Source organism: Hevea brasiliensis, chromosome 13 (assembly GCF_030052815.1).
Source record: "Hevea brasiliensis isolate MT/VB/25A 57/8 chromosome 13, ASM3005281v1, whole genome shotgun sequence".
Classification (NCBI taxonomy): domain Eukaryota; kingdom Viridiplantae; phylum Streptophyta; class Magnoliopsida; order Malpighiales; family Euphorbiaceae; genus Hevea; species Hevea brasiliensis.
In genome coordinates this window covers 86,453,652-86,477,628 of record NC_079505.1, presented here as the reverse complement: position 1 = coordinate 86,477,628, position 23,977 = coordinate 86,453,652, and the positions used below count along the sequence as shown (strand labels likewise).

At 29.8% G+C, this 23,977-nt stretch overlaps 3 protein-coding genes across 3 annotated transcripts; 1 reads left to right on the top strand and 2 right to left on the bottom strand.

Annotated features, from left to right (window-relative positions):
* Positions 1–7,028: 7,028 nt before the first annotated feature.
* LOC110664416 (gibberellin 20 oxidase 1) lies at positions 7,029–9,055 on the top strand. Its single transcript, XM_021824093.2, has 3 exons — positions 7,029–7,869; positions 8,000–8,321; positions 8,516–9,055. The coding sequence occupies exons 1-3, from the start codon at positions 7,313–7,315 to the stop codon at positions 8,774–8,776; spliced, it is 1,140 nt and encodes a 379-aa protein (XP_021679785.2). The 5' UTR covers positions 7,029–7,312; the 3' UTR covers positions 8,777–9,055.
* An 8,340-nt stretch (positions 9,056–17,395) lies between these two features.
* Positions 17,396–18,598, bottom strand: LOC110664415 (carboxylesterase 1). Its single transcript, XM_021824092.2, has one exon. It carries the CDS (start codon positions 18,485–18,487, stop codon positions 17,498–17,500), a length of 990 nt encoding a protein of 329 aa, XP_021679784.2. The 5' UTR covers positions 18,488–18,598; the 3' UTR covers positions 17,396–17,497.
* Positions 18,599–20,277: 1,679 nt separating this feature from the next.
* LOC110664414 (carboxylesterase 1) lies at positions 20,278–21,564 on the bottom strand. Its single transcript, XM_021824091.2, has one exon. The coding sequence runs from the start codon at positions 21,334–21,336 to the stop codon at positions 20,362–20,364; it is 975 nt and encodes a 324-aa protein (XP_021679783.2). The 5' UTR covers positions 21,337–21,564; the 3' UTR covers positions 20,278–20,361.
* Between the last annotated feature and the right edge of the window lie 2,413 nt (positions 21,565–23,977).

Here is a 23,977-nt window from a genome sequence, read left to right as displayed (position 1 = left end):
TTTATATGGCCAAATATATAAATTCATGTATAAACTTTTACTTGAAAAGTTTGGTGTCACATAAAGTCACCTATTTCACCCTTATTCTTTTTATTTTTATAACTAATAGATTATTAGTTAAATAAATTATTAACGCATTTGTCACTTAAATATTGACAAATTAAAGTTACTAATATTATTATTTTATTCTTTTTTTAAAGTTTTTCATTCATTATATATTCAGCATATATCTTTTTTTTTTTTCTCAAATGATAAATATTTTTACCTATAATTACATCTGACCATTAAATTTAGTCTGGCCAGAACCAACAATTTGGGGTTGAGAAAGGAAATGAACAGAAATCAAATCAATCCTCAATAATTTTAGCTTATTCCAAATCTTAATAATTATTCTCACTTCGATGGAGATTTGATTTAACACCTTTTGCACTAGAAAGTGTAGAAAAAAAATTATTTTATCAAATAAAATTAATAATCAGTGTATAACTTTTTTAAAAAATTGTATAGCATTAATGAAGTTTAAATTAATGAGATGAAAAGTTATTTTTATTAAAACCGTAATGTCTCAAATTTAAACTCAATTAATTATTTGAATATAATTTAATGATTCAGTGACTACAGATATATCAAACTCAATTAGTTATTTGGATATAATCTAATAATTTAGTAACTACAGATATATCAATTATTTGATAAATTTAAATTCGAATCATCACATGTTCAATCACTCTATTTGAAATAATGATAATTTGAAATCGAAATCCATGCAGCTCAGCTCATGATATGGGTCTTTTATTCCTCCTTCACTCGTTCTTGGTCAATTGTTACTTCTTCTTTGTTTGAAAGTTGGTGGGGTTTAACAGTGCGAAAGGAAAAGTTGTATGCTGGTTTAATTATTTCTATTTCTGAAAAAATTAGAGCTTTAATTTCTATTTTTAATTTTTTTTTCTCCAAGTTTCTTGAGATTGGACTAAAACTCGAAAGGCATGATATTTATATATATATAAACACACAAGTACAACATATAATCCTTAATAAAATTATGAATTGGCATAATAATAATAATAATTTTAAAAATTCTTAATTAATAAATTTCAAAATATAATCATTAAAAAATGGAACAATTAATCAACCCATCTTTTCTTTAGCTGAAACTACTGTTACTTACTCATAATTAAGATCGTTGAAGAGAGTGTGAGTCTTAATTATTTTGGAGTCTACCCACTAATCCAAAATATGCCCATTGGAGTATGGCTTAGTGACGCGTAACATGCAACTCTAAAGTCAACTGCAAAATAAAATTAAATAAATACCATTTTATGTAGTTAAAACAGTAAATGTGATCGCACCTTAGTGCTCTTCTATCCTCACTTCCCACTACTGAAGAGACTATCTCAATGAACAAGTGTTGCTGTTTGATAGTTAGCACGATCTTCTGTCTCCTTCACAGTTTGATCCTTTTTTTTTTCTTAGAACAAATTATTATTTTCTTTAATGAAATGTAAATCGAATTAAAAACAGACAAATAGGAAATATTCGGAAAGATTTCCATATCAATTTCAATGATTTAGTGATCAATGGTAGATATATAATATTCAAGAAAGTAAAATTACATTTTTTTTTCAATTAAAAAGAGGTAGAGCAAACATATATATATATATATATATATATATATATATATATATATATATATATATATATATATATTTCTGATTTCCCCAAGTACATATAGAAGATATTTATACAAAAGAGTGATGGAAATGTGGCAATACAATGCCCATGTCAAATTGGGTCCTAGAAACAGATTTTGCAAATTAGTTAAATATATATTTTTTTATTAAATTCTATTCATTTTAAATTCAAAATAAAAAATATATATATATATATATATATATATATATATATATATATATAGTAGGATTCACTTATTAAATACATATATCTCACATATTTATATTTTAAATTCATGGTGAATTAGATCTAGATATGAAAATTAAAAAATTTTTATGAAGATCTGACTTATCATAAACTCAAAATACAATAATGTGCAACTCATATATTTAATCAATGAGTTTCACGAATAAATTAAATCAATACAAAAATATCCAAGAAAATTTTGTCCTTTGATTGGCAATGGAAGATTATTTTGATTGGCATGAATATATATATATATTTTGGGGGAATCTATATATATGTTAGTGGTTAGTCAGTCAAGTCCAGCTCCCTCCACCCTCCAGTTAATGTTATGTACTTTCCATTTTGTTGTCCTGTTTTAAGTTGAATTCCAATTTATGGTAGTGCTTCTGCTTTCCTGCTCAATGTCGCCCATGAAGTACTCTTATCTAACATTTAATCTGTGTTTAATAGAATATATAGTTGAATAACATGAAAAATTAACAATTCATTGTAATTACATAATATATGTAATTATTGGTTTTTTTTTTTTTTTTATAGTTCCATTTTGCTTTCCAACCACATAATATATGCAATAGAAAGCAACAATACAGTATCATGCAACATTACTCTTTGTCCCTTCTCTTGTATGACATGGTAGAGCTTCTTATGGCAACTAGTTGAATTGATGTGTTCAGAAATCTGAAAATTTAATTTTAAGCAGAATTATTTGGGATTAAAAAAATACTTAACCACAAAATATATACTTACACATATTTTGTTTAAGAGCAGCCCAGGTTTTAAATGCGAGGACACTTGGTAAAGCATAAAGAAATGAATTGGGTCTGTCATATTCATCTCATGAAGTGAAAATGCCCATGAATTATTTGGACCCACTACAGCAGATGATATTACAAATGGGGCAAAGGCAAGCAAATTTTGGTGGAGATATAAATACGTTGACGCTTACTTTCCATATATGGGTATAGTAAACCAGTAGGATGTTCAATCCAATTTGGAGGACCTGTGTTGGAGTAAAATCATAGGGTTTCCTATTCCTTCTATGTATGACATTTTGTCGAACCCACCACCAATGCTAGTCGCCTCATCAATCACTCCCACCTTAATCGCCACCTATAATCCACCAAATCCCATTTCTTCTATTCACTCACATTAACTATGTTTTCATTTGCATTTTTTACATAATTAGGGGAATTTCCTCTCCTTTAGCTCATTGTTTGAATCATTAATTTAGGAAATAGGTGCCTAAATTTCTGTCTTTACCCCTATTTTCGTTTTCCTAAACATAGAAAACTTCCCTAGTGGTTTCTTTCCTTTTCTTTGATTATGAGATAGTGATTTACCCTAATTGATGCTTCATTATTAGTTGGCCAAATTCTTGCATTCCTATTTGAAATTTTCATGTCTACCTTGGAGTTTAATTTTTTTTTATTAAAATTTAACTTTAAAATTTTATAATTTTAAATATAATTTCAAAATTATTAAATTTTTATGAAAAATAAATAGAAATTCATTTGAAATTCTAATAAATATTTACTTTTTATTTCATAAGAAATAAAAAAGCTCAAATTTTAATTAATTCTATTTTTTGTAAAAAAAATATTATAACTAATAATTTTAATTAAGTAATACCAAAATCATATTAAGATTGTAAATATATCATATTAATATGAGGGAGTGAATTTAATCTTATTAAGTATAAGTTAGTTCTAAAATAGTAAAATACTAATACTAAAAGTATTAAAAAATAAATTTTACTTAAAAATAAATTAATAAAAAATATTATTATATTAAAATGTCTTAGAAAAATAAAAATTCATAATAGTCTCATACAGTTTGATTCTCAATTCTCATTTCCCACCTAAAAATTGTACCAACTCAATAGAGAAATGGAATGTTTATCAATTATCATCCTTTCTGGCGCAATGAGTAATTAAATAATTTTCTTTTCAAAAAAGGTAATTAAATAATTTTAAATTAAGATTTCCATAATTAAAAAAGAAATTTGATTTTTTTTCTGAAAGCAATTTTAATTCATTACCCCCTTCGAGAATGAGAAAAACTATTTTGCAGTAAAAAAGTTGGATTGGACCTAATATTACTCAAAAAATTAATTTAAAAGAATGAGATTTATCTAAATTTTATATATAACTTGAACACTTCATCCTAAATTAATGTGGGACAATATATCCCTTTCCATCTAGGTATGAAAATCTGTAGCATGAAATTTATAGGTAAATACGTTTACAGTTGGTTAAATATTAAGATAAGATAGACTTTTATACTATGCAGGAAAAATGGACAGGATTTAATTTTACCCAAAAGCAAACTCAAGGAGGAAAGAGAGGATTTTTATCTAAATTTTACATATAATTCAAATACCTCGTCTTAAACTAATATAAGACAATAATAACCCAATATATATATATATATACTTTAAGATTCCATTTATGTGAATTTGTAGTTATTTCGTGAATGTATGAAAAACAAAATAAAGGAAAAACCATCATTATGAAGTGAAACGTGATAAATTAGTAATTGACTGATTAAATATTTATTTTATAATATAAAATATTAGGACTTCACATTTTTTTTAAATTTATATATATATATATAGTTCTAATAATTTTGTGGGTCAAAAGTTTTACTTTTCTCAAAAGGTCTATTTGGATAAGAGTATTTGAAATCAAGAATTTATCAAAATTATTAAATTAAACCAACCCCTATTTCCATAACTATACTTGTTAAAGTCATAATTAATTTAATTAATAAAATTTATATAAACTAATTTATACTCTCATGATCACTATTTGTATCTTAATTTAGTTAGCATCTCATATTTATGACCTATAACTTCTCTTATACCTTTATTTAATAAGAATTAAAAATAAAAAAAAATAAATAAAACTATAGAGAAAAAAAGTCTAATAATATATGACCATGAACAACACTTTTTTTTATGACCTCAAACTTTAAATGAGTAGTTGCTCAACTGAGAATCTATTTTTCTTTTTCGCTCTTTCATTGAAATATTATGTCGGATGTAATAATAATTTTTTCTGTTACAATCGAAAAAAATAAAGAGAGAGAAAAAAAGAATTAATAATTTATATGATAAAAAGGACTCATTAGCCTAGCTTAATATTTTAATGTGTCACAATTAATTTGGAATATCCCTAGCAAATTAAATTTTAACTTTCTGTTTCATCACACAAGGGATAAGCCAATCTTTTCAAATTCTGAATTACGAATGAATATTATGGGAAGGTATACCAAAGTTATTAACAATGACCATCCAATATGCTAAAGGAGCTTTAGTTGTTGAATAATACAAAGCAGTTAGCTTAATCAATCTTTTCAAATTCTGCCAAATTCTTCCTCAGAAATAACAAAAAGTTTGGCAAGACTATAAGCAAGCCTATTAGCTTCCCTAGAAACATAACAAAATTCAACATAACAAAAGAGGATTATAGCCGTGTTACATCCTCCAGCCGCCAGTCACGAAAAAAAAAATCAACTATAGAACCTCCTCGCAATGCACGAATAGTTAATAAACTATAACTTTCCATCAAATCAACTCTGCATTGCACATAAGAAAACACATTATTTCCTTTGACTTTGAACATGACAAAAAAGGATGATAGCTATGTTACATCGTCCGCCACATGTCATGAAAAAAGAAAAATCAACTATAGGGCCTTCTTGCAACACGATTAGTTCATAAACTATAGCCTTCTATATTTGATAGGTCTTATGATTCAAAATCAATTCAGCACTGCGGATAAGAAACACATTTTCCAAGACTTCAACTCTCTTCAAGCTTTTCCTGTTAGTGTTTTTGTGTTGTTGTAAGAATGGTAGAAAGCTTACGTATTTATAGAAACATAAGAGATTTTTAAGTTAAAATTAATAAATAACTTAAGTTTCTTCATAAATGGTTAGATTTAGTAAATTTAAGTTATTTTATAAATATACTCAATTAATTATAGTGTTCAATATTCAAATGGAGTAAAACGTCGTCTCTTGAGCGCTAGAAAGAAAGAAATAAGTTTAATTAAGCCAAAATTTAACTTGTTAATTAAAATCCAGACGCACATTGGGCTCTTACCAGGAAGATAGACAGTGCGGAAAGCTATTCTTCATAATCATGCCTGACGATAATTACATAAAATGAAGGAAAAATATTTTTGTTTCCCAATACATTAGTGGATGCTGAATGACAGGCTACCCAAGCAGAAGTCCTTTCGATCAGCAATAGTTTTCCGTTTCCAATCCATGGCATAAAAGCCCCATAGCCCTGCCCTGCCCTGCCAAGCCAAAATTATGGAGCATTTTTATAAGTCTTTCTGGTTAGCTATACAGTGCCATAAAAAACTACTCATTACCAAGTACTTGTGTTGAGTCACAATATGCCGTGGTTAAGCTCATTGCAAGTACGTTACTTATGCCGTTGCATTTCAATGTCGCAACTTTTCCTCTCTTCCCATTGTAATATTAGCTTGGGAACTTTCTTTGTACTGCCAACGGATCTTGAAAAGTAGACTAGAACAGAGATGGAAAAGCTGTTGGGAAATGACTAGAGATATTATTTAGTGGAAATTTTTTTTTTTGTATTTTTCATTAGTTGAATTTCACGTTTAGGTTGGAAAATGACGAAATATTCATGTTGACAGAATTTAAATATATCGATAAGTTTATTAATAATATAAATATTTGAATATTAATTTTAATTTTTATTGAGAAGTTAAGTCATTAAACTAAAATTAAAAAAAAAATGTAATCTAAAAACTATTGATGCTAATAGTTCAAATGAATGAATCAATCATAAGGAGTAGGCTTGGTTTTGTTTCCACAATTCTGCATCCTAAACTCCAGTACTCCTATCAACTGGTAGCTACAGGGCATAGGCCTAGTTATAGGTACAGATGAACAAGAAGTTAGGATTCTGGGTGTAACTGAGGCACATCGAGTCCTTTGATAGAATTCAGAAAACAGTTCACAGGTAAGACTAGCATCTCTCTCTCCTCCAAGAAACGCCAAAAAAAAAGCCACTGGGGAGGCTTCCCTGGCAACTATAAAAAGGACACAACTCCAGTAACGTGGACCATCATCTAATTTTCCCAGTGAGAAGCACCTCAAACTGCAAAGCTTTCTCTTGAGAAGCCCTCCTTTGCAAAAACAAAACAAGAGAAACTCGAACCCCAGGGTGAGAGCTATAAGATTCCAATTTTTGTTCACCGATCTTCCCAATGAGAGCGGTCTTGGCTTTTCTTTCAGCCCAAGACGCCTAGCTCTCCAGTCCTCTCAAATAAACTTATTTCTCTTCTTGTTATTCTTCTTCTATCCCATCAAGTCCTCAATTTCCCTATCATTACTACAAATTAATAATTTTAATGCAATGGCAATAGACTGCATCAAAACCATGCCATTAATACCTCAGAACCATCCTAAAGAAGAAAGCAAAGATGATCAGAAACCTTTAGTTTTCGATGCCAGGGTGCTTAGTTACCAATCCAACATACCCCAACAGTTCGTTTGGCCAGATGATGAAAAGCCTAGCGTTAATGCACCAGAACTCCCTGTTCCACTTATTGACTTGAGCGGGTTCCTCTCTGGTGACCCTGTTGCCACAATGGAGGCATCAAAGCTAGTTGGCGAGGCATGCCAGAAGCATGGTTTCTTTCTCGTTGTTAATCACGGAGTCGATCGACAGCTTATATCCGATGCCCATCGCTACATGGACAACTTCTTTGAATTGCCACTTTCTGATAAGCAAAGGGCTCAGAGAAAAATTGGCGAGCACTGCGGATATGCCAGTAGCTTCACTGGCAGATTTTGCTCTAAGCTTCCCTGGAAAGAAACTCTTTCTTTTCGCTATTCGGCTGATAAAAACTCACCAAACCTCGTCCAAGACTATTTTCATAACACAATGGGTGACAGTTTCGCAGAATTCGGGTAAGACAGGGACCAGAGCAACAATAGTGTATTATGATAAATTATTCCTGTCTTTTTTTGTACCTTAATTATATACAAAATAAAATTAAGGACTTGAAATCAAAACTTTTCTTCTATCTTATTGTTCCAGGAAGGTGTACCAGGACTATTGCGAGTCAATGAGCACTCTATCACTGGGAATCATGGAACTCCTGGGGATGAGCCTTGGAGTGAGCACAGCCCATTTCAGGGAATTTTTCGAAGAAAATGATTCCATAATGAGGCTTAACTACTATCCTCCATGCCAAAAACCTGACCTCACTTTAGGAACTGGGCCTCATTGCGATCCAACATCGTTAACAATCCTTCATCAAGACCGAGTGGGCGGTCTTCAAGTTTTCGTAGACAATGAATGGCGTTCAATTAGCCCAAATTTCGAAGCCTTTGTCGTTAACATTGGCGACACCTTCATGGTTAGTTGTTTTGCATTATATGCAAGGCAATATATGATATGATATGATATGATATGATACAAGGCAATATATGATATGATATGATATGTTGGTTAATAATAACTCGATGATCATTAATTTCAGGAACAAAGGGTAAAATTTGATTTATTAGTGTTTCTAATAGTAGGCTTTCTTTATTTCCTTGTCTCTTTCAGGCTCTTTCAAATGGGAGATACAAGAGTTGCTTGCATAGAGCCGTAGTGAACAGCGAGACACCAAGAAAATCTCTGGCTTTTTTTCTGTGTCCAAAGAGTGATAAGATGGTAACTCCACCAACCGATCTGGTGGACAGTTGCAACCCAAGAATATATCCAGATTTTACATGGGCCATGCTTCTTGAATTTACACAGAAGCATTACAGAGCCGACATGAAGACCCTTGAAATGTTCACAAATTGGCTTCAACAGAGAAAGTAGCTGAAGAAAGTGGGGTAGCTAGTAATGCGTCACTATTAATCAGACCTCGGCACGCTATTGGTCTTTTTTGCCAAAGGAAAGTGACGTTGGTGGGAAGCTAAGATAGAGATGGGGATTTTGTTGAGATTTAGAGGAAGACAAATAGCAGTAACTTAAACAAGGAAATGCCAGTTTTTATGTTCGTAGGTCTCTGTAACTAGCTTTTTCCTCATCAACAAAAAGGCAAGACAAGGGACATATAATAAACCAATAAAAACTTGGATGTGCTAAATTTTTGTATTTTTCTTTCATAATATAGAAACGATATTCCTACCAAAAAAAAAAAAAAAAACCTATCACACTGCTTTTAATCTAAATGCTCTCAAGATTTTTATCAAAAACAATTGCTGATGATAAAGTCGTACTCTATTACTTGAGAGAAAAATTGCTGTTGGGTGTGACTTCATATCTCCTTCCATATTCTTTTCTACGAGTCTTATGACCACCAGAGGACCTTTTCTGTGGCATGTGCGTGCAACATTGCACAAGCAGGTTATAAGTTCCAAGAAAACGAAGAAAACAAAAAACTTTTGAAAATTTTCAGATAAATTCTGGAATTGACATAAATTAATTTTACTAATTACAGCTTAATTGAAGAAAAAGTTCAGTAAATCTTATAAGTAGAAGAGAAAAACTGAAATAGAAATTCCTTTAGATGATCCAAATGATTCCATGCTTCAAAATCATCCGTCAGGGCTAGCATCAGCCAATAGTGTTGTGTATATTTGCTGTTCTTGGAGTTACATGGTAGGGTAAAGAGAGGTTCAAATAAGTCCAAGCAAAGGGTATGGCCTACCAATTGAATGATTCAGAGGAACTGGTTGCTAGAATCCATAGAGGATTGACAGAGCTTTTCTTGTGTAATGTATTCGTGGTGCAAATATTTTTACATTTGGTTTCATTATTGTGTTAAATAAATACATCTGGCGATTTGGAAGGTTTTGCAATATAAGGAATACTTGCAACATTTGTCGTGGTGTTTGTCCTTAAATGCAGCAACATTCTTTCTGGTGATAATATATATAGACTAAGACACCCTACTTAAAATTTTGAAAATTTTCAACTCCCCATGTGTGATTGTAACCTCATCATTTTCACGCATCTCTTCTAATCATCATGCTTCTACCTAATCCCCCCATATTTTTAATCTTTTATCTAAATCCCTCCATCAAAAACTCTTTTAACTATGCTTGGAGCAGCGGTGAGCATCCATTAGTTTAGTTTAAAAAACTAAAAAAAATAAATTAATTAAAATTTATAATAAATCGAATTAAATTAGAAAAAATTAAATTTAATATATCAATTTAGATTTCATTTTAGACTTTTTTTTTTACTTAATTTAAATTATAATTTCTATTTTAACTATAATTATAGATGTAATAAAATTAAGCAAAAAATAAATAAATACATTCAGTTTGATTCAAATAGGTTTTTTGCTTAAAAAATTAAATTAATTAAATATCTTAAAATTAAAAACCTTGATGTAACCTAGCGGTCCTTTTATGCTATCTCCATAAATTCACAGAAACACTTAATTATGTTGCCAAATTACCTAATAGAAAAAAAAAAAGGGAAGATATGAAATTATTTAAAAATGGACGTTTTATTTTAAAATCATAGCTCAATTTAACATCTAATTTCTTACCAATTTAAAATATTTCTAATGAAAAATCTATATAATAAAGATCTGAGATATTCTTAAGATTTTTTTTTTTTAAAAAATTCTTATAAACACAAATATTTATAGATGAAACTTACATATTTATATTTCAGATCAATGATAAATTGAATATAGATAAATATTTTTCTCATTTCTTAATTAATAATCAACTAATTTAGTCTCTACCACTACACTAATTTAATTGGCAAGAATGAAATTTGAATTTTATTAAAGTTTTAGTCATTGGATTAGTAGCAGAAATTAAAGATTTAAACTTTTATAAGAATTTCAAAATATAATAAAAAAGAAAATAATCAAGTATTAAGAGTGAAAATAAAGTAGAGAAATAAATTGTCTGTAAGGACAATGACAGTGTCATTCCCGTGCTCTCTTCCAAAAGGCCCGCATCACGTGGAAACATTTGTTGTTTGTCCTGGCACCACTCTCTAATCCAACTCCAATAAGGAACATTTTTTTCCCAGCAAACTATTCCCTCGCAGCTATACGACACTTCTTAGGATTTCTTTCATGGATACCCACCTCATCACCTGCTCTCCCTCCCCCTTATCGATCTGTTTTCCCTCCATATATTTTTGACGCCTTTCTTGTTTTAATCTTTTTCTTAATTCTTCACACTTACCTAATCTCTTCACTCTTTCAATTGCTTTGCATGATTGTCAAATTATTTACTTCTCCCACCAATCACATGAATCCTCAATCATTAATTTCTTCAATTTTTAATTGCTTTCTAATAGCTAGCTAGTTGGTCTCAATAACCATTATTATATTATTCAAAACTTTTATCTTCTACAATTAATGGATGAAGAAATTAAAACAAAAACTCAAAGGAGTTGTTGGTTTTGTCGAATTTAATGGGCAACATAGGACGTTAACCAAAAAAATAAACATGTACAGAGGATGATGGACTTAAACAAAGGAGGAAAATTTTTGATGTTTCCAACAGTAGAGCTCACCCTGTATGAATCAAAAGCCCTGAAATCTACCATGATTGTATAGCGGCTCTTCAATCATGGCGTGGTAGATTCACATCATATGTTGGGACCAATGCACATGAGGGGTCTCTATCCAGTGCTTCCCATGCAACACTATTTTTTTTTTTTGTTTTGGATTTTGGTATGGACAAACTGGGTTTGTTTTTATGGGTAAATGTGTCGTTATCATGTTGAATAAGAAGTAAGTGAAAGAGATAATAAAGCCAACATGAATACTAACAAAACTCTCCTCATAAACAAATACCAAAAACAACAAAGCAACAGTTCAAACGATTTCCCATATAATTATTTTTGACAAGCCCACTCCCTTTTTAATTAGCCCAATCAATGCTTTAATGATTTATCTTTTTCATGTAGGTCTTTATCAACTAGGCCTAGCCCTAGGACTACTCCAAATTTTTGTGTTTGCTGCCCTGTTTTAAATCTTCTAGTTTTCATTGCGTATAAGACAAACGTATGCAACAGTGAAAACCCTAGTTCCCCTTGTTGTTTATTGCACGATATAATAAATAATAACCCACCGTTACTTGCAAGATTAGGTCACTTTTGGTTTGCTCGAGTTGGCTAATTTAGACGCATTATATTAGGACCACTTGGTGACAAAGAGCATAATCAGATTGAGTTGGGATACCTAGTCTCTTTCTAAACAATTAAGTGATATTTTACTATATATTTTATATAAGATATCCCTTCTTCCATAATTACGTGCCAGGATGTCGAACACACAACAATGGCTATTTAATTAGACACAAAATCTTATTTCTTCTATTTCCTTGTCTTCTCTCTTGGCTGCATATTGAAATGTACATAGAGAGATAGAGATATTACATCTCTTATCTTCTTTCCCTCAAAACCACTACAGCAATGGTAATTCCAATGTAAATATAGAAATTCACAGAGATTCTTAAAAATAAATAAAGACTGGATAAGCATTCGCCATATAATATAAAAGAATATTAAAGATGACAAATGATTTAATTAACTAATTAATTAATTTGAAAACGACATTAGTATTTAACATAAAACTTCTGTATCACGAATGCTTGCTTATTAAACATGATAGATGAAAATGAAGGTTAATAATAATGCTAGAGGATGATATTTTCAGAGAATTTTTGCCATATGTGGTTATTCATGTAGTTGAGTTATTGTCGTATTGACTCATATAAGTTAGAATGATAGTGCACAGTAAGTGTGAGAGCACTGAAGGTTTTCTAGAAACGACAATCCAAATTTATTTCGGTGGCTGAAACGCAATTTCACGTGAGCAAGAGCAAAACACCTTTTCCTGAACCAATAGGTATAACCCGTCGGAAGATTCATTCCTGTACTGTGAGCTGAAATTCAATTCCACTAAACAATATCCATCCATGGATGCGTTACACAGGAAAGTTATTTTCTTCCTTTCATAACTTGTCTCTCCCTCTTAATTCGATGTGGATCTAGTCTTCAATCGATCATGCTCTGCTGATACTTGCTATTGTCTTGCTACGTTGCCCCACCTTTCATGTTTTCTATTTTGGGGGGATTATTGGGTATTTTTGAAACAACGTTGTGCCTGTTTTTTCATCTAGGGCCGGAAAGCCCTTATTAACTGAATTATAAAGAAAAAGAAAAGCCAATCCTAATAAAGCCATCTTTTTTTTTATTTTAAAGAAATATAATAAATTAAATAATAATTAGTAAATTATATAACGAGAGATAACCACTTTTTTGCAATGGCTTTTACTATAAAATTTTAAAATATATAAATAAAAAAGAATTAAATTTGAAAATTTTCTCATCCATCACTACACCTTTTAAAGGTGAAAGAATACCAACAAATGGGTTTTGCTTAAAAAATGAAAAAACCAAACAAAATATTTGCATTGTGTTAATGCCAATAATCGCGACAAAGCAACAACACAACATCATATTATTTTACTCGTGCGATTCCTTATTTTAATTACAAAAAAAGGAAAATCCAATCACCAACTCGGCAATGTCTCAGCCCATCATTTCAGGCAACTATATACGTTGGACTTGGAGGCTCCACAATTTTTTCTATAGCATCAAGCAGTGTCCTCCCTCTGCTGGGCTCCATAATTTCAAGCCCATGACATCCTCCCTCGCCATAATGAGACTCGATTTTCACGCTCTTTCCTTCTACCAGCTCCTTCTATAAATAAAACGAGCATTAATTTTTAATGCTTTAAGAATATTTTATAATTAGTATAATGTTCATATTATATAGAGATAATTTATAATTTTATTTTTTAATTTAATTTTTAATTATATTTTAAATAAGATAAATTATTATTATTAAATTAATTTTTAATTAAAATTTTTCTCTTATTTAATTTAATTTATTTAAATTTTTATTTATTATAATAATAAAATTTTAATTAATTTATAATGTAATTAATTAAAATACGTATTTTATTCTTTTTATATATATTAATAATAATTTCTATCATTACTTCATTTAAAATATAATAAAATTACTTTATTCAATGAATAATTTAAATTTCATGAAATTTTTATATTTTATTTTAATTTATGTAAATTGATATCTTTTTTAAATTACAGAAAATATATTAGATTAATTAGAAAATAATGTTATTTAAAAAATATATAAATGTAATTTTTTTTGTTATTAATATAATAAAAATAATATATTAAATTACTAATAATGAATTGAATTATTTAATTTTAATAATATTGAAAATATATAATATTATTATTAATTAAAAATAATATTTTATTATATTATTTTTTAAAAATACTGTATCTTTAATTTTTTATAAAGTATATATATTTTTTTTATTAATCTAATATATTTTTTATAAAATAATTCTTTCACAAAAATAATTATAGTTTTACATAAACTTATGATATAAGATAAATACATTTCATAAAAATTAAAAATTTAAAATATCATAATTTTTAATTAATATAATAAATGTTAAAAGTATATTCCTTTTTTCAAAAGACAAATCCTATAATTTTAATATTGTAACTTTATTTTTTTAATTATCCTTACTTATAGTTAAATTTTCGATATAATCATATTTGTAATATATTTTTGAAATTTTATATCTATATAAATATATAGTTAAGGGATAATTTATTCATAAAAATTCATATATTTAATTAAAATTTAAAAATAATTCTGTTGAAAATTGATAATAATAAAATATGGATAATTAAAATATTAATTATAATTGCATTTGATATATAATTATAATAAAATAAAATATTAAAAAGTTTAATAAATATTAAATAAGAAATTTATAAAAAAAATTAGTAATTCAATAAATATTAATAAAGTATATTTAAATAAATAATTTTTTAGAATAATAACTAATAATTTTTCAAAGAAATAATAAAAAAATAAAATAAATAAAGAAAAAGATTTGATAGAAAGGAAATCATTTAAATAAAAATTTAATTTTATAATTAAATATTATTTAATTAAAAGGTGATAATAAAAGTATTTAAATTTAATTTTTATAATAATAAAATATTTTCCATTTATTTAGTCATTTGAATTCAATTGCTATAAATTGGCCATAATGATAATAATAATAAGCATTAATTAATCATAGAAAAATAAAATAAAAAGCATATTAAATTATTAACATAACATGCTAATTATAAATAAGTCAAATCTCTACATTTTATTTTTATAATTTTTATATAAATTATACTTTTTATTTTTCAAAATTTTTAATAAAAATTTCATAATAAAAAAATATAAAATATAATAAAAATATTTATTAAATATATAAAAATAATTTAAAATTAATTAAATTATATGATAGTTGATTATGAGATCATAAATTAATGATCAATTTTTTTTTAAATTAATAATCATCACTTACATTTTATTATTATTATTATTATTATTATTATTATTATTATTATTATTATTATTACAAAGGGTGATATGTGGTAAATAATATTTTTACATAAATAAATTTATAAAAAAATAATATAAATAAATTTTAAATATTACATTTAATCACAAGAGATCTTAATTTTTAAAAATTATATTTAAAAAAATAATAATTTAAATCATAAATATTAAAATAAAATTATAAATAATATTAATAATTAAAAAAATAAAAAAAAATTAAATAATAATTATTATAAAAATATATAAAAAAATTATTATAAAATATGATATATGATAAATTTAAAAAAAATTTCACATAATATTTTCTTAAAAATATCACATTTTATATATATATATATATATATATATATATATATATATATATATATATATATATATGTGTGTGTGTGTGTGTGTGTGTGTGTGTGTTCTCTCACGTTAGCAACAACCAAGGCCACAATCAACGGGCACAACTTTGAAAGGGAGTTCAGCGGCAATGAACGAATAAAAATTCATTAAAAATTGTAGTGGCTGCACTCAAGAAAACAAACCACCCTCCACCGTTGAAGTTAGTATGAGGGGGATAGTTTAACGGTAAAGCTTGAGTCAAGGGCTTGGCGGTGTGGGAATATGCGGGCCCAAGTGTTGTTTTTTACGATTGATAGGGACCTTGGACAGAATTAGGGGGTGAGCACTGTGTAATTTAAATTATATAACTCAAACTAAATCGTTTTAATTTGATAATTTAATTTAATTTTTAAAATAATTTAATTTAATTTAATTTAATTTATTTTTAATTTTAAAAATTTTAATTATTTTCGTTCAATTTAATTTTAAAGAGAAAAAAATTAATTGAACCAAATCAAATTGAATTATTTTATTAATTTTTAAATTATTTTATTTTTATAAGAAATTTATATATTATATGTATTATTATATATATAAATTATTTAATTTTATATTCAAATTAATGTCAAAATTAAACTAAATAACTTGAAAATTAAATCTAAATAAAAAAATTAATTAAAATTCAAAAACCAATCAATTTGACCCAAATCGAACTGAATTAGAACGCTTTGGTTCAGTTTGATTTTTTATACAGCTTGATTCAATTTAATTTTTAAAATATAATAATTTGATTTTATCAATTTGATTCGATTCGATTTGAATCGAATGCTAGGCAGAACCGAAGTGGGTTAGATGTAGCTGCGGTCGTTGGCAAAAGGTTTAGGTTTCAACTTTGGGCCGACGGTGCCATCAGGGTTGGTGGAGAGTAGGACATCGTTGCCGATATCAGTGGACTGGCTCGGCGGGGTAGAGTAATCCTACATTTCTGAATTCATTGCATAACCCTGTAGGCTTTGACTGCGAACATGACAAAATGGAGAAATTTTTGCCATAGACTCGTTTTATAAATTAGGTAATACTCCATATCTAAGTGTTGGATTCATACAAAACTCAGTTAAAAAAAAAAAAATAAACATAGTATATACAGTTAAGATTTTTTTTAAAAGAGAAAAAAAATTAAAATTGAAAATTCAAGGTATAATATTTACGATGGAATCTATATATAAAATATGAAAAATTTAAATATTTATAATTTGAGTCATAATAAACAAATTAATTTTGATAAGTTTTTTTTTTATATTTTTTTAAATATAAGCAAAGGATTTGAGATATTTAATTTAGTTATTTTCAACTTTTTTATTTAAATTAATTTAAAATTTTTAATTTAATATCAATTTAATCTAAAAATCAATGAAATCAAGAAACTTTGTGCTAAATCAAAAAATTTAACTCCAAAATTAAGAAATTGAATTTTTTATTTTTTTTAATTTCATAAAGAAATTAAGAAATTAAATTCAACATCCATGTGTTAATAAATACAGTTACAGTAATAAATACAATCCATTAATAAATTACTGAATAATGCATTAATAAATACGCTTAATATTATTTTTTTTTCTGATGCTATTACTGTAATACCTTGGATTACTCTTAGTTCCATGACACGTATAGCTGGAAGCAAATAACAAGGGAAAATGCTGATTAATGATTATGTCCTTTTTTTTTTTTTTTTTAAATAACTGTTACACGAACTTATTAGAGATAGAGAAGGAGTATATCACAGCCTAGGCAAGCACTGAAGATGATATAAAACTTTTGTAAGCCACATACAGGCCCGTGCATTTGGAGGGCTCAACTAACTCTACCCCATGAAAATGTCCCTCCGAAGAATGATTCACAACTACTAAACCTTTCTCTCTTAGCATTTTTACCAACAAAACTTGACGATCCATCAGAGGATCTCTATCACCCCAATGAACGAAGATCCTCCACCCTAACTGCCTCATTTTAGTCAGCGCCTTTGAATCTCCCTTCACCGTTGGATTGCAAAACTCATGATCACGGTCAGCACCAATTGGCAAAGCTAATTCCCACATCAGATCATTGGAACAAAGTGGTAAAATGGGATCGTTCATCATCCTCAATTCCGATTCAGTCCTCTTTGACCCACCGAAGAAGGGTTGGTGCAATATTAGCCCTTCAATCTTTAAGGGCTCTAGATGTTCGACTGTCTCAGCTACTCGTAGTCCAGCATGGTAAGCTATATTAGCGCCGGCGCTAGCCCCCATAAGGAAACATTTTCTGAGATCAGCAAAGTCTCTCAACCACTCATCAGGGCTTGATTTAATCCAGTGTAATGCCTCCACAGCGTCCTCATAGGCAGCTGGAAGACGGTGCTCGGGGGCGAGGCGATACTCTATGGAAACGACAACAGCAGTGAGCTCAATAGCAAGGCTTGCACAATAATCGTGAAAAAAGGTTGAAGCTGCGCTGAAAAGTATGAACCCTCCTCCGTGGAACCAAACAATAAGAGGAAGCTTGGTGTGGGAGGAAGTGTAATCTAGTGTTTGTTGGGGTAGGAATATCCGGGCCCATGTGTTATTTGATTGATTAATGGTGATGTCTTTGGTGAGGATAGGAATAGGGTGTTGAGGTCTGGGCAATAAGTTTGTAATTTCTGGTAAGCGAGTAATGGTGCCATCAGAGAGAGGGATGATGCGGAGGTGCTTGTAGGGATCGATGGTGAGATTTTCCGGTGAAGTTTGAGTTGACATAATGATTGCTTGTAATGGTTTTGGATCGGAAGAATGTGGTTAGAGGATATTGTGAGTGTGAACTCTTGTGTTGTGCATCAACTCAGTTATAAATGCCTAACTGATGGAGAAGGCCTTAATGGTTGGTGAAGGGTCGCCATTGAATTAGCTGGTAGGCGTAGTACCTTTTTATTTTGATAAATATGTTTCACGGGTTACATGGAAACTTCATGTAATTTCAATGGAGCATGGCAATAGAAACAACAGACCCATATTTGACAATTGAATCCAAATTAATATATATATATATATATATATATATCTTTTATTTGTATTAAAAATTGCATATTAATAAATTTGAATAATTTGATTAGAATTAGTTTCTTATCTTGATGGTGTTAATAAGATTATTTATAAGTAAATATTAGTATTTTTATTTAATTGATACGAATTTAATTTGCAGACTAAATCTAAGTTTTAATTAATAGTTATTAATTATTTATATTAATATAATATAATATAAGTTATTATAATAAGTAATTTTATATAATTTATACTAATTTAATAATGTACGTATTATGAAAGAAAAATATATATAAAAGGTTTCATATATTTCAAATGACAATTAATTTTAAAATTTAAATAATAATTTAGGTGTGACTATTCTTGATAGAATTTATATAAAAGTATTTCAGAAAATAATCAAATTGAAACTAAAAAATAAAGAATTAAAATGGAATTAAATAAAAATATTGAAAAAATTAAACAATATTTAATTTAATTCTAATTCTTTTCAATAAGAATTCAAATTAAATAGGACCCAAATAGCCCTAATAGAAAGCACGTGAACCATTTAGATGGATTCATGATTGCAAACAAAAATGTGAAGTTTGAGCCAAGTTAGGTTGAACGTGCACTAGTCATAAGATCTATCAAAGAAACGAGGCCTATTTACTGTACACACAGGCCATCCCTTTCTGAGCTCTTATGAAGACAAAAAACGAAATTGATTATTAATAGTGTTTAATTGCTTCACTAGCTACTCTAGACCATCAACTTGATTGTTGATTATCGATTGTTGAAAGATGAGGTCTTTAAGAATAAATGGGCAAAATGATTACAACCAAATAAGACCGGAAATAGCTCTAGGCCAGACGCAGAGAAGAAATGAGAGCCTTCTTCTAGAACACTGGACCTATTAATCCATAAAGCGGCAACAGTGGGTTATTGAATGGACCCACGAAAGAATGGACGGTGAAATATGACACCAACGATCTTCAAATCCAGAAGTTTATCAACGTCAACCTTCTGCAAGCAGGCCATTGCCGCTATCATGGACTGTGGGCAAACGGTGCTCAGTCCAGAGGGAGATGGTAGTTAAATGAGACAATAACGGTCAAATTGAAGCGAAATTCATGAAAAATTGCTGGGGCCTTCACAGTACGGAATTGATAAAATCCTTCGTCATGAAATTACACTAAGAGAAAGTTTACAAATACAAGAAAAATTAGCTAATAAAGACACAGGCTTATGTGTTGTTGGATTTATGAGTTTATCAAGTGAGGGCGAAGAATTTAACTTAACTAACGATTAGAATATCGCATGATTGTTTGCACTGTTTGAACCGACAACAATCTTATTATAAAGATATTAGTACAAATAATGACTTGCATTGGTGGATGATTCCATTTATTTTTTGGGATTTTTCTGGTGTATTAATTTGTACAAATTTATGATATTCTCTTTAACATAAATTTCTTAGAGTAAATAGACTATTAAAAATTAAAAAATTATAAAATATTACCGATACATATAAAAGTAATTCTCTTTTCCTCGTAAAAAAATAAATTGAGTGTCATGTAAAATATGAGAGACCTAATATTCTTTCCTAAAAATTAAAACATGAAATCTTTAATGGCCAGAACCAGAGACTCAGCCTTAGACCGGTCAATTAACTCCACGCTATGGCAACCTTCACCAAAGTGGGCCACAGTCCCTACACCCTTCTCCTCCAACATTTTGGCAAACTCCACCTGGCGGTCAATCAACGGATCCCCATGACAAGCCGTCACTAGAACCCGTAATCCGATTGCCCGAACAAGTTCAAACATGTTTGACCCACGCCCAGCCATTGGATTAGAATATTTATGATCCCGGTCTGCTCCGACTGGCAATGACAATTCCCACATGAGGTCATTTCCAGGCAGTGGCAAAATTGGGTCCTTCACCATTTTCAGCTCCGACGCGGTTCTCTCTAACCCCCCAAAATATGGATGGTGCAGTATCAAGCCCTTGATCTTCAAGGGTTCCAACTTGTGAACTTGCTCGCATGCTCGTAGCCCTGCCTGGTATGCAATATTACCACCTGCACTAGTGCCCATCAAAAAACAGCTCGATAAATCAGTAAATTTCCTCAACCAATCTTCTTCGCTATTACTGATAAAGTGCAGCGCTTCAATGGCGTCCTCATAAGCTGCCGGAAGACGGTTTTCTGGAGCTAGGCGGTAATCAACGGAGATTACAATGGCATCGAGTTGTTCAGACATTGTTAAGCAAAAATCATGTACCATATTAGAAGCTGCACTCAAGAAAATAAAGCCACCACCATGATAGTAAACTATGAGAGGGAGCTTGTTGGTGGTGGAGGAAGAATCAAGCGCACGGCGGGGAAGATAAATCCGGAACCAAGTTCGGTTAGTGGGATTAACAGGTATGTCCTTGGTGACGACCGGGTAGGTGGATTTGTTGGGATCAGGTGAGGCAGGGACCGTTGGCAGTTGCACGAGACGCGTATAGGTTCCATCAGGATTAGAAACAATGAGAGGTTGATAATCGGAAGAAGGAATGTCCATAGTATTGCTTTCTGGCATGTTTAATGCCTATCGTTGAGACTCGGGAGTGCAGAGTAGGTAATGATCAATGTTTAATTTCAAAGTGAATTGTGTTAATGTTGATCAATGTGTATATATAGTATATTTTTTTTGCTGATGCAAATGATATAAATTGATGCTGAATATTTTGGATCAAAGAGGAGACAAATAAAACAAATAAGGGTTGTTGGAGGTTCTTTGTCATAATTATGGGATTGGATCTCATGGTTTAAAGGACCCAACCACTGCCTGGCCGCGTAGAGCCTAAGCCATTTAAATATCAGATGAAGAAAGTTGAAACTTGAAGCTTGAAATTTAATATTGAGTTTATAAAATATTGAGGTCGCTTAAAGATTACGCATGATTAAAAATTGGATTTCCACAAAATCTTGATTCCATTCCCTTGAATATGCATACCGCTTGCTACATATATATTTGAAATATTTTAATGAGAATAAACATCTCAGTTCTTTTTTGTAGTTTCAAATGGAATGTAGAAACTGAAGTTAGTTTGTCCACAAAAATTGTTCCCAACAGTGTACTGCATCTTAAAGACGAGAACCATTCAAAATTTTGATTAATTCTCTTTTTATTTCATAAAAAATATATATATTTTTATATTTTTTTAGTATTTAAAACATTAAAAAATATACTAACAAAAAATATTTTTTTAATAAAAAAAATAACTTCATTCATTCAAAAGATAGTTATTTTCATTTTAAATTTTAATAAATTTATTAAAATATAAAAATATTTATATATATATAATATAAATATATTATTAATTTAATATTATAATTAAATAAAAAATTATTTTTTAAAATATATTTTTATAAAAAAATAATTTTCATGTGTAAATCATTTTTCACGAAATAAACATAGTTTAAATACAAGAATGCGTCATTGAGAGCCGGCCAATGCTGCTTCGTCTTGGCCCAAGGCTCGGTGTAAATCTGGACATCAGGATGGACTCTTCCGCACCCTATACTCCAGATTCAAACAATCTAAATTTGGGCTTTCTAGTGGGCTCCTTTCCTTGATACTTATGATCTTCAGATTCTTCTCAATACCAGGGAAAATAAAAGTTTGGATCGCCTCTATGAGAGAATATATATATATATATATATATATATATATATATATATATATATATATATATATATATATATATATAAAGCATTGTTGAAAGTTTGGCTTTCGTGAAACTTTTTTTTTTTTTTTTTAAAAAAAGGAAAACTATTATGCCCCATTCATATAAAAAGCAGAACAATTTCTTAAGAGACACCCCATTTTTTTTATAGTCAAAAGAGACCCCATTTCATAATATAAACATTGATAAAGGTTTTTTATATGAATGGGGTGTCTTTTGACTATAAAAAAAAGAGGAGCTTTATTGAGTGGTAAGTTTGAGAGGTGAAGTTGTAGGGGAGTGTCGTAAAAAAGAAATGCAACCCAAACAATGTCTACGACTGCTGTTCCCCATCTCAAAAACCTTCGTATTGTACGGTCTCTGGCCTGCTGATATGGCAAGGCAGGCAGGAGCAATCTTGAAGGCATCTGCGTGAACTACAGGGCAGAACACTGGTGGCTGACACACAAGTTGCAAAGAAATTGCACACCTCATATGCAATCCAAGGTATGTCAAAATATGATGCCACTTACTTTTTCGGATTGACAATTGAAGGGCTTATTTTATGCTATAGGATGCCACATTGGAAACATAGTGTCCCCACCTGCACGGCAACTAGAAAGCTGATTCCCATCCACCAGTACCTCAAATTTATATGAATGGAGCATCAACCCGCACTAGTGAAAAACATTAATATTTACTATGTATGTACTATATTCCAAATTATTCATATTGCATAAGTTGTACACTACTATAAAGATAATAATATTTTTTAAAGAAAATGTTGGGGTGGCATGAGTGAAGTCGATAAAATATATCAATTAAATTCAATTTATTATTATTATTATTTATTTTCATCAGATGGCTTTTAAAAAGTCATAAATCTTACAATAAGGTCCAACCCAGATCAACAGAATCCTTAATTGGGAGAGGATTCGAGTTAGAGGACCCCCAAAAACTTTTGCACCATATTTTTAGTACCTCTCAGCCAAGAGCGCTGACAATAGACAGAGGCACGACCAACCCAGCAGTACTGATGAAGCAACCAACTAGAACCCATTGTCACTGTGTATAAAACAAAGGTCATGGGGCTAGAGGAACCAAGAGAGCTAAGATCTACACCACACAGTGGAAGAAGCGGAGCAAGAGTTGGACCCACACCAATGTCTCAATCTCTTTAAGTCAGGGCGGCGGCACTCTCTCAGCCAATTCTTCAAATCCTATAGATGCTATGTCTTCCTATCTAGCAGCAGAACTTCCGCTAGCCAAGTCTACTCAATGCTCAAATGGACAAGCATACCTCCAGTCGAAGCAGATCGACAAAGACTCCTCCTTTAAGCCCCACTAGACCTATAATAACAATACAACAAGCCAATAAAAGAATAACATACAAGAAATGACCACAACACCCAGCATCATCGTTAGCCTTCCAGATGAAAAACTATCTGCAACTTAATCCACCAGTGGAGAAGAAAGACCCACTGAACCAACAAGGGGAGGGTGGCCTTCCCT

Bases quoted from the DNA above. Each gene is read 5' to 3' on its own strand.
- LOC110664415 (XM_021824092.2), bottom strand. From the start codon at position 18,487: ATGTCAACTCAAACTTCACCGGAAAATCTCACCATCGATCCCTACAAG.
- LOC110664414 (XM_021824091.2), bottom strand. From the start codon at position 21,336: ATGCCAGAAAGCAATACTATGGACATTCCTTCTTCCGATTATCAACCT.
- LOC110664416 (XM_021824093.2), top strand. From the start codon at position 7,313: ATGGCAATAGACTGCATCAAAACCATGCCATTAATACCTCAGAACCAT. The intron at 7,870-7,999 runs GTAAGACAGGGA...TTATTGTTCCAG, and splicing joins GACAGTTTCGCAGAATTCGG to GAAGGTGTACCAGGACTATT. The intron at 8,322-8,515 runs GTTAGTTGTTTT...TGTCTCTTTCAG, and splicing joins ACATTGGCGACACCTTCATG to GCTCTTTCAAATGGGAGATA.